The 12,100-nt window shown below is 40.7% G+C and overlaps 1 protein-coding gene across 10 annotated transcripts in view; it reads left to right on the forward strand.

The window, feature by feature from the left end:
• heg1 (heart development protein with EGF-like domains 1) overlaps nt 1–12,100 on the forward strand; it is a 126,472-nt gene that overhangs the window by 8,446 nt on the left and 105,926 nt on the right. For all 10 annotated transcript variants that reach the window (XR_010018466.1, XR_010018467.1, XR_010018465.1 and 7 more), the window contains exons 2-3: nt 5,871–5,987; nt 6,823–6,945. Coding sequence is in view for 1 of the 10 variants with exons in the window: in XM_063052419.1 (XP_062908489.1) it covers nt 5,871–5,987; nt 6,823–6,945 (240 nt within the window). In the remaining 9 variants the exon portion in view is untranslated. The remainder of the gene's footprint in view (nt 1–5,870; nt 5,988–6,822; nt 6,946–12,100) is intronic.

Genomic DNA, 12,100 nt, shown 5'->3' on the forward strand with positions numbered 1-12,100 from the left:
GTAATGGCTGGGGCCGCCCGTCTTGTAAAGGCACGGCCCAGAAGAAGGCAGTGGCAAACAAGAGAAAATCTGCAGATACTGGAAATCCAAGCGACACATACAAACTGCTGGAATAGCTCAGCAGGCCAGGCAGCATCTATGGAAATAAGTACAGTGGCTGTTTCCGGCTAACACCCTTCGGCAGGAAGGCAATGGCAAATCTCTTTTGTAGAAAAAGTTGCCGAGGACAATCATGGTCATGAGACCAGGATTTCCTTTGTCAGGGGTTCCCAAGCTGATGTCCATCGACCCCTTGCTTAACGATATTGGCCCATGGCACAGATACGATATGATGATGATTGTGATGGCTGGTTTAGCTCGAGATCAAAGAATATGAGGAAGAAGTAGGGATAAGGAAGTGAACTTGGATGAAGAGCCATGTTTTTACTCAATGGTGGAGCAAGTTGAGGACTGAATAGCCCAGTCTTGGTCCTGTTTTACATGTTTCCATGTCTCAATCTTGTTATCTGAACATAAAGAAGAAAGTTTTGTGGATGACTTTTCAAACCACAGAGTGGCTGAGTTTATAGGCATTGAATTATCACATACTTTGAAATATAAGCTCTGACTGAAAATATTTCGAGACGTTTTTCTCTGTCGTGCAGTAAACAAAGTTAACAGAAACTGCTCCTCAACAATTTCCAGTTGGAAACACTTTATCCCTCCAGCATTTCTGTTGAGAGAATTCGCCTAGAGCAGGGATTCCCAACCTTGGTTAATGGCATTGAAACTCTCTGGTTCCGCTGGCTGGGTAAGCCTCGGGAAGACAATCTCTGGCCCCGCCAAACATGTGAGCCCACCTGAATCCCCCTGTTTGTGTGGATGCTGCGTGATTTGTTATCCTGTTACAAATCAGTACTAAGAAATAACAGACAGTACACCACATACAATTAAACGATTTAGTTTTATAATTTTTAATTTGACTGAAGGGTTAGTAAAGAAAAAGCAAAAAAAAGAAAAAGGCCCATTTTAATGAAACAGTCTAATGTGCTCAAGTTGGAGCTCACGGTTTCCCCTTCGCTGATCCTCCTTCGATCTCCCCGGGCTTTGTCAGCTCATGGCCCCGCCTTGGGTCGAGTCCTGCGACCTCTTCTTTCCGGTGTCTTCTCCCTTCATCTCGTGCCAAACAAAAGCCTCCAGCTCACCCCAGTGTCAGGCACACAACAGGAAAACACACTCCCTTCACTGGACGGCTCACATTCCAAAGCACCCGTTATCTCTAACCATAACCCAAACACTGCTCCTACAGAAAGACCATTACGTTAGCAGTGAAACCTTTCCCAGGGTGTTACAGCATAAAAAAGGTTGGGAATCCCTGGCCTAGAGTGAGCATCCTTCAATTATGAGGACACAATGCATACTGAAGTAAAAGGAAATGGTAGAGGCGTACAGAAGAGAAGAACCAGGAGATACCCTTCTACTAGATTTATAGACCACCCAGTTCCATCCAGCTTAAAATAGAAAACACTTCCTGAAAGAAACAGTAGTCTAGAAAGGAAGAAATGCTTTTTGTAAGCTGACCTACATACTTGCTTTCAAGCTTTAAAAAGTAATGCACTTCAAAACATTGAAATTAATTTTCATGGTTCGACTGTCCTAACATAGACTTTCTAAAGGACATTTTTATTTCCCTTTGACAACCATTTGTATTGTGTGCTCCATGTTTTGTAAGTACTGTGCAAAACTCTTAGGCACATTTATATAGCCAGGGTGCCTAAGACTTTTGCACAGTACCGTATTTGTCACGTGGGGCGGAGGTGAGTTTTAAAATCTGGTGGTAGCAAAGGATGTTGCGAATGGTGAGGGTGGAGCACCACGGGAAGGATGTGAGACAGGTGGCAGAGAAGGAGTGCCAGGGGCAGGGGCGGGCACGGGTGCAAACACACCTCACCCTGAGACATTTGGCAAGCTCATTTGATTCTAAACCAATTGGTTTATTGATCATTACAGATGTCTCTCTGGTCCTTTTGTGCTTCCCACTCCCTCCCCTCTCCCTGCTATCTTCCCACTCTCAGACCACAATACAGACCCATATCAGACTCAGGTTTATCATCACTCACATATGGCATGACATTTGCTTTTCTTTTTGTGGCAGCAGTACAGTACAATACATAAAGTTACTACAATACTCTGCAAGTCTTAGACATCCTAGCTATATTTACGAGGGTTGATTGATAAGTTCGTGGCCTAGGGTAGAAGGAGTGAATTTTAGAAAACCTAGCACGTTTATTTGTCAGCAAAGTCCCCTCCTACGTTTACACACTTAGTCCAGCGGTCGTGGAGCATACGGATCTTGGACCTCCAGAAAGTGTCCACTTTGATGAGTTATACGGCTCTCATTACACACACATGCAGTTCAACTCTTTGAGTGATTATGCAGAAAGTTTGAAGTTAATAACTCATCTCCTTCTACTTTAGGCCACGAACCTATCAATCACCCATGCTGTGGACACTTTCTGGAGGTCCAAGATCCGTATGCTCCATGACCGCTGGACTAACTGTGTAAATATAGGAGGGGACTATGTTGAAAAATAAATGTGTTAGGTTTTCTAAAATTGACTCCTTCTACCTTAGGCCATGAACTTATCAATCACCCCTTGTATAATGATGTCAGCAGTAGAAGGCCCACGTTGCCTTGCATTTGATAGTATGAATGCACCATAGCACTCTGCAAAAACATGGAGGAGGATAAATAGTTGATGTTTGACAACCTGCAATTGGTCATCGTAAATTGTCCTGTGATTAGGTTAGGGTTAAGTCGAGGGTTGCTGGGTGACTTAGCTCATATGGCCAGAAGGGTCTGTTCCACACTGTATCTTAATTGCTCAAGATTTCCAGTGTCTGCAGAGTCCCTTGTTTTATGAAAACTATTGCTTTTTTTGAGAGAGAGGTAGGGCAAGCAAACCTGACCTCTTCTCCAAATGGTCCATGTTAACCATCAAACTCCAATTGACACTGAATTCAATTTATTCCCTCACATTTCCATGAACTCCCCTGATTCTGGCACTCACCTGAATGCCAAGGGGAATTTACAGTGGCCAATTATCTAACTAATTATACACCCTTGGGATGTGGAAGGAAATCCACATGTTCACATGGAGTGTGTGCAAACTCTACATAGACAGCACCAGAAGTGAGGATCGCAGGTTCATGATCCAGAATATTGTCCATCCCTTTGCCCTTTGCAGATGCTCCTTGACCTGCTGAGTTCTTCCAGCATTTGTAGTCTGCTCTCAAACTTCTACAAGCTGTGTCCTTATATACATTCTGTGTACAAGTACATCATAAGTTCCAAGTTGAGACAAAAACACCTTAACTAAAGAATCTCACTTTGATTGTTTTAAGTTATTAATGTTTTTGTACTTGAGACTTCCTCGTACTTAATGCTCTGCATGACTCTTATAAAAACTCGGATTTCCTCTTGAGTTTGTGCACCACACCTATTCATGAGGAAAAGATTTATTATTCTTATGCTAAAATGTTTTGCAAAATCATGTTCCAAGTTTAATTGAAAAAATGATATAACAATTAGTATTTAATTTGTATAGTAAGGAATTTAGTTCCCCTGAGGTTTGGAATGATCAAACTTTATTGCATTGTTTGTAGTGCTTGAGCAAGGGCAGAAGTTCGTGTTTCCTGTTTAATGAAGCGTGATGGCTTAAGATTTCTTCTACATATGAAATTGGCACTGTGCATGATGGTCCTCCGCCAATTTTCTGGTGGCTTCATGGCATAGAAATTCAATTGTGCATAAAGCCCAAAGGGTAGTGCATCGCTGTTGAGTCCCAAGATTATGTCCTTTCCATCATCAGTTTGAGTGCTGCCAATATGGAAAGTCTGGTGGGCTGTAGGTTGGAGAAGAGCTAGTGGTAGAAATAGCACTGTGTGAGGAAAGGGAGACTGGTTCATGACCACTGATGACAGGCAAACAATATCTGAAGATTATTGATAATGGTTGGGGTCACCCTCTTGTAAAGAAACTGCCCAGAAGAGGATAATGGCAAAGCACTTCTGCGGAAAATTTGCCAAGGACAATCATGGTCATGACACCATGATCACCCATGTCATATGGCACACACATTATGATGATAATTCACCTGTAGATTATTGGTGGAAATCAAACAAATTAGCAACTATGTTGAGATGGTTAAGTTGAAGCAATTCCCTTCATTTCCAGGATTTGACCTGATTAGTCAGACAACCCAGAGAGAATTAGTCATAGTTAGCTTTAGATGGACTTGAAGGTCATCAACTGATGCCATGCTTCAAAATGATGTCACAAAAATATTACATTCCGATGAGGAAGTGAAGAGAAGGCAGCGTCAGGTTTTGGGGAATGATAGATTTCGGAAGGTAAAAGTTTGAATTATATCCAAAAACGCTATTGAAATAATGCTGAACAAGTGCTGCAGCTACAATATTGAAAGCCATACTGTTCACAACATAATGCATACCATGTAAAATTGGTAATGTATATGTGAGAGCAATATTTTGCTTTGGTAATGCACTCTAGATTGGAATTCATTTATTGATTGAGTGATTGAGATGCAGCATGGAAGAGGCCCTTCCAGCCCTTTGAGCCATGTCACCCAGCGATCCCTTCGATCTAATCCCGACCTAATCACCGGAAAATTTACGATGACCAACTAGTATGTCTCCAGACCATGGAAAGAAACCAGAGCACCGGAAGGATACCCACACGGACACAGGGAGAGCGTACATACTGCTTACAAGCCGCAGCGGGAATTGAACCCAGGTCACTGGTACTGTAAAGCATTGTGCTAGCTACTACGATACTGTACCGCCCCACAGTATGATGATTATTTGATTCTTGCAAGTTAATACAGTTGAGTTTGCACCTCCTTCTGCTGTAATGCTGTTAGAGTTTTTAAAGATGAAGCCTTTTTCCAACTTCATTGTTTGGAGGGGGTTTGCTCTGGGGATGATAATGATATTCACAGTGTAGCTTCAATCTTACTCTAAGCTGCCAAGCATAATACAACTGACTCCAGAAAGGAGTGTCGCTGATCCAAACATAGAATTCCAATCTATGAACTCACTTCACATTCTCCCCTTTAAATTCAATGCTGATCCAGACATTGCATTTACTTTTCAGTATATTGCTCAATATTCACTCTTGCTTCCATTGCCAGGCAGACAATATGGTGATCTTCCACTGAGTAACATGTTTAAAGTACACTCTCCTGTTTTAATGAAGAATTGATAATGGGCCAGTGTTACATTTAGGAAATGTCGATTAAACAGGTATGTCGTATCTGGGTGGCAGGGTGGAAATACGTCTCTACTAAAGGAGGTGAAAGGCACTCCTTCCCTCCACTAGCCTGCAGGTCACCCTTGGACAAGGTGTAGCACCTGCTTACCTGATCAGGGTCACATGAAGCCATGGGAGCAGGTGGTAGATAGTCGTGTGAGCAGCTGGTGTACATCACATCCTGGTTATGCAACCATTGACTCCAGGCAGACAATCTCAGAAGAGTATTGATAATAGCTGGGGTCACCTTTCTTGTAAAGACACTGCCCCCAGAAAAGGCAATGGCAAGCTACTTCTGTAGGAAAAATTGCCAAGAACAGTCACGTTGTGGAAAGACAATGATTGCCAAGTCATTCATTCAGACATGATATTATATCAGAAGAGAAGTCATGCCAACAGAAGAAATCCATGGCTCGATGACAGATCTGACGGATCTGTTGGTATGCAGAGAGTGAACAGCTCCAAGACAACGCAGCCTTTAGAATATAAAGCCTGAAACTGATGGCCCAGTGTTAGTCATTTGGAATAGCTGTTAATAAATTGTGTACTTACTTTCAAGCGGAGAATGCCTGCATCTCAAATCCATGTCTTAATGGAGGTACTTGTATCAATGGCCGTAATAGCAGAAAAAAATGTCTATGCCCACCAAGCTGGCAAGGGATGAATTGCAGCAAAGGTAACACATGATTTCTATCAATTATTCATACAGTGATACAAGATATATGTAAACGGATATAATTTTACTGAGATTTCATGCCATTTATGTTACTACATTTTCCTGAAATAAAATTATTATTTTGAAATACTTGCTAGATTAATTGGGAAGCAAAATGTGGTGTTTTTGATGACTATATACTTTTAATATAAAATAGTCAATTTATAAAACCTTATATTTTTTGATTCTTCGTTGTACCTTACCCTCCTCCATTTATTTATTGATTGAGATACAACGCGGAATAGACCCTTCCAGCCCTTCGAGCTGCACGCCCAGCAATTCCCGATTTAACCCTCGCCTTATCATGGAACAATTTACAACCTGTCAGAAAACCGGAACACCCAGAGGAAACCCACTGGGTCACGGAGAGACCGTACAAACTCCTTACAGGCAGTAGCGGTAATTGAACCTGGGTTGCTGGTACTGTAAAGTGTTGTGGTAACCACGACGCTACTATACTGTGCTGTATTGTAATACAGTTAATTTCATTGCTCACTGATTGGTTTGGTTCGCCTATCAATGGTCCCAATTCAGCCATAGTCATGGAAATCAGACAGCAATGGGGGAAAGAGAGCAATCTCTTTCATATCCACGTAGCGGGAAGGATGAGAATCAAACTGCCGTTCAGTGGATAAATTTAGGAATGTTTAGTTAATTACATACTGTAAATAATCAGTCTGTATTAGCTTTATTTTACGTTATTTTTACACTATTACCAATGACTTTAATTCATTAGATGCTTTCCTTTAATTCTGAAACCTGTTTTAATTTAGTAACTAGTTCCTTTTTTAAGCAGATGTGGATGAATGCCTTTCAAATCCATGTCCGTCTCCTGCAAAATGTGTTAATAATTTGGGGTCTTTCTCCTGCAAGTGTCAGCCAGGGTATTACTTTGAAAAGGGAACAGGATGCATTTTGGGTAAGAAGATGATTTGTTGTTCTTGAGATGCAATGTTTTGACTAGCCTTAACTTTTGAAATTTGTACAGCTGTTGTAGGTAAACTAATTTTGTAGAATATAGGTTAAAACCATCTCTCATGCAAGATATCTTGAAACTTAATACAAGAATGATTACTTGTGACAGCTTCAAAGGTTTCCTCTGATAGATACCTCAATTATATGCCCCAGATCTATAATACATCTCCATATTTAGCACTGTGCAACTGAAATTTGACTTGTGACGAAGGAAGCTAATAACCATTTGACCATAAGACCATAAGACATAGGAGCAGAATTAGGCCATTTGGCCCATCTAGTCTGTTCCTCTATTTCATCATGGCTGATCGATTTCTGTCTCAACCCATTATCCTACCTTCTCCCTGTAACCTTCCCTGCCCCGACTAATCAAGAACCTATCAATCTTCATCTTAAATACTCCCAATGACCTGGCCTCTACAGCTATGGCAATGAATTCCACAGATCTACCACCCTGTGGCTAAACAACGTTATCCTAGAGTGACCAGTTCTGTGGCAAGTTTTCCATCCAGCAACACCCTTGTGTGAAAATGAAACTTTTAGCAGGGGATCCTAGGGAAAGCAGTTCTTGGTGCTGTGCTACCACATGCAGCAGGTATCCCATCTGCTTTTACTGGGCCACCTTCCGTCCAGCCCCAGCTTGATATTTCTTTTTAAATCTTAGCATTATTTGCCCCACGGATTACTACATTTACTTGCCTTTATTTCCACACCCATCCAAGGTTCTTCTGCACAATCTTCAAACCCAATACATTTTTCAAACCCATTTCTCCTCCTGCAGTATACTGATTAGTAGCAAACATCTGCCTTTCCATAGACAGTGCTTTAATGTAGACTGACAAGCTGGATTCTGGGGAGAAATGGTTGAGACAGGTGACAATAATGGATGTCTCTGAAGATTATGAATTTCAGGGTGTATACTGTGTAAATTCTCTGATACTAAATGAACCTTTGAATAAACACAAGGATAGGAGAGGTTAAGAAGTATGTGGGGCAAATGCAAAAAATATTTATTTGTGACGGTTTCAAAGCTTTCATTACGTGTGAATAGGACTAGCTTGGTAGGCACCATGGACAGGTTGGGCTGAAGGATTTGTTAACATTTTGTATTACTCCATAACACTATGACAGGTTTCCGTTCAGCCACCATGTCTCAAATACCCTATCTTAATCATCTCTCAGATTCCAGAAAGTTTCCTAAAACATTTCTTTGTTTACGTTTCTCACAAATTACTTGCAAGAATCAGCTAATCTCTGCAGAAAGAACTTCCTGATGGTCTAAATGACAAATTCCTATAGTTTGAATTAAAACAGTATTGAATTCCTTTCTAATACCATCAACTGCACTATTTAGTTATACAAAATTACATCTCTGCATGTTCTTAAGAACATGAGAACATCACAGCTCTCCAGGTGATTTCTTTAAACCCAAATCCCAATTTTAATCTCAGCATAGGTTACAATATTTAAATATAACCTGTTTCTTGTTAGTTGGAACAAGGCATAATATTCAAGGTGAATATTAAACTGTATTAAACTATGTTAACTATCAAATCATATATCCCGTTCAATAACCCCTCCTATCCTTGTGCTTATTCAAATGTTCAAAGGTTCAAAGCTTCATTTAATATCAGAGAATCTTGATAATATACAACCTGAAATTTGTAATCTTCACGGACATCCATTATTGTCACCCGTCTCAACCACTTTTCTTAGAATCCAGCTTGACAGTTTATATCAAAGCACTGTCTCTGGTTCGGAATATCAAAGCACTGTCTCTGGTTCGGAATATCAAAGCACTGTCTCTGGTTCGGAATATCAAAGCACTGTCTCTGGTTCGGAATATCAAAGCACTGTCTCTGGTTTGGAATATCAAAGCACTGTCTCTGGTTCGGAATATCAAAGCACTGTCTCTGGTTCGGAATGCTGTCGCTCACTTCTTTTCTTCGCATGATTTGTGCTTTTTCTCTTTCTTTGCTGTTGATCTTTTTTTGTTGGTTTTCATTTTTTAATTGGGTTCTTTGGGTTTTTTTTTGCTTTGTGGCTGCTTGTAAGCAGACAAAGTTGTATAATTTATACATGGATACCTCGATAATAATTGCACTTTGAATCTTTGAAACTATACGATTTAGAGGTGGCAAGTGGGGAAAAATACCTTCATAAATAGTACCATCTATCATACGATCATTATTCCTTCTTCCAACACTTCCCATAACAATGCAGTTTTATTCTTTTAATTTCAAAAAATAGTAAATTGCTTTATTATTGTCATGTGTATGAGGTACAGTGAAAAACTTGTCTTGCAAACCATTCACACATATCAGTTCATTACAACAGTGCATTGAACTAGTATAGAGTGCAGAATTAAGTATTACAATTACAAAGACAGTGCAGTGCACGTAGACAATAAAGTGCAAGGTTCTAACAAGCTTCACATTTTGTCATACGAGTCAATTGAACTGTTCAATTGTCCAATAACAGTTGTCCTTGAGCCTGGTGTTACTTACTTTCAAGCTTTTGTAAGTTCTGCCTGATGAGAGTGGGGAGAAAAGAATGTCCAGGGAGAATGGGGGTCTTTGATTTTGCTGACTGCTTTAGCGAGGCAGCAAGAAGTGTTAGCAGAGTCTGTAGTTCCCATGATCTGCCAAGCTGTGTCCATAACTCTCTGCAGTTTCCTGTGGTCACAGGCTGAGCAATTGCCACACCAAGTAGTAGGGCATCTGGAAAGGATTTGTTCTCTGGTGCATTGATAAAAATTCGTGAGGGTCTAAGGGGTCATGCCATATTATGCCAGATTTCGTTAGCCTCCTGAACAAGTAGGAGTGCCAGTGAGGTTTCTTAGCTGTCATGTGAATGTGACTGCTAATGTTCACTTCTAGGAACTAGAGACTCAACCCTCTCAACCTTGGCGAATTGATGTCAAGAGGAGCACGTGGACCACGATCCCCGCCCTCCACCCAGTCCTGAGGTCAATGACCCATGCCCTAAACAACACATACAAAAGCCGGAGGAACTCAGCAGGCCAGGCTGCATTCCCGAGTCCTACCGAAGGGTTTTGGCCTGAAATGTTGACTGTTTATTCCCCTCCATAGATGCTGCCTGGCCTGCTGAGTTCCTCCGGCATTTTGTGTGTGTTGCTCGGATTTCCAGCATCTGCATATTTTCTCCTGTTCATGTCACTAAGCTCTCTACTTCCTTCCTGCACTCCCACTGATCATCATTTCAGGTTTGACCCACTACTAGATAGAGTTGTAGCGGAATCTGCCTATGGATTCATGAGTGTAGAAGGAATAGAATAGAAAACTAGGACCAGAGCCTCATGGGGCGCTGGTATTGAGGAAGTTATCTTACTGCTTATCCTCACTGGTTACCGTTTTTTGGTCAGGATGTCAAGTCCAGTTGCAAAGTGAGATGTTGACTCCTAAATCTGGGAGTCTGGAGATGATTTTGCTTGAAGTTATAGTATAGGTACAGTACTGTGTTTCATAAATAATAGTATTAACATCAGTATCTTTACTTCAGTAACTTCAGTGAATTACTTATTTTAAACACCTGTTTTCTCTTTATTAACTAATAGACTTGCACATAAAATTGTATCAAATACCTCATGAATTGGCTTGAACTATAACTTTCTGACAAAAAATTAAGTTTAAAGAAAATCAAAGAATAATTTTTCCTTTCTAAGATATGCCCATTCCTGCTTATTCAGTCATTTCAGTACAGTTTGTCACAAAGAATCATTTGCTACTTCTTGCCAGAGAATCCTGCCATCTTAAGTTCTATTCTCCCCCTTTTTCATTCACAATTATTTTAAGTCATTTAAAAGTATCTTGTAATGGCAAGGAAATGTAGATACAGTACTGTGCATACATACATATATATATCAAAGGCAACCGTTAGTCTTGCGAGACCATGGATCTGCGCCTGGAAAGTCTTCACTCTCCAGGGCGCAGGCCTGGGCAAGGTTGTATGGAAGACCTACAGTTGCCCATGCTGCAAGTCTCCCCTCTCCACGACACCAATGTTGTCCGAGGGAAGGGCATTAGGACCCATACAGCTTGGCACCAGTATATATATATACACACACACAAACACATAAATAAATAAATATAAATATATATTTACACACACAGCTATGGTGCCCAAGACTTTTACACAGAACTGTATTTGTCAAAGTGGAGTGTAAATCTGGCAGAAGCAAAGGATGTTTGGAGTGGTGAGGGGGAAGTGCGGACGCAGACACACCCAGCCCTGAGACACCGGGCAAGATCACTTGATTCCAACAATTGGTTTATTGATCATTGCAGAATGTCTCTCTGGGGCTTCCTGCTTCCTCTCCTCTCCCTTCCCCTTTTCCCAACCATAATTCCCCTCTCCTTGCCCCTTCCCGCTCTCAGTCCACAATAGAGACCCATATCAGAATCAGATTTATCATCACTCACATATGTCACGAAATTTGTTTTTATTTTGTACCATGCAATACATAAAATTACCACAGTACAGTGCAAAAGTTTTAGATGTCCTAGCTATATGTATGTCCTTAAGACTTTGGTACAAGACTGTATATAGTTGTTTTTTTTTGTTACTGTTACATCTGTCTTGGAGTATGGCAAAGCCAAAGCCTGCGGAGGTATTAATGTATTATGCCATCTACTGATTGTGTGTGGTTCTGAATCAACATGAGATCTTGGCATTGTGCTTCTTGGAGTGATGGTGTCTGAAAGAGGGTCAATTTTCATGCCTGGCTTTTGAGTATGGAAAGCCACTGGAAGAGTAGCATGTCACATGATCAACTGAGATGAGTAAGATCAGGAACAGGTGAATAATACAAATTATCATCTCCATAAGTGTGTTTACATCTTCAGAATAATCACAAGTACTTTCAATTTATGAATTAATTCTGAAGTATAGCTGATATTGGTTTATAGGTATACTGTAGGCAAGTGAGATGCTTTCCTAATTTATCTACCATCTGGTAGTGAGACAGTGCACCAGAATAAGTTAAAAACATACTGCATTTAAATAGTAACAAATCTTTTTGTGGGTGCCTAAACTCCTGCCAAAAGGTAGATCTGACTGTGTAAACATGCTCTAGTTGC

This window comes from Mobula hypostoma, chromosome 6 (assembly GCF_963921235.1).
Source record: "Mobula hypostoma chromosome 6, sMobHyp1.1, whole genome shotgun sequence".
In the NCBI taxonomy this organism is placed as follows: Eukaryota; Metazoa; Chordata; class Chondrichthyes; order Myliobatiformes; family Myliobatidae; genus Mobula; species Mobula hypostoma.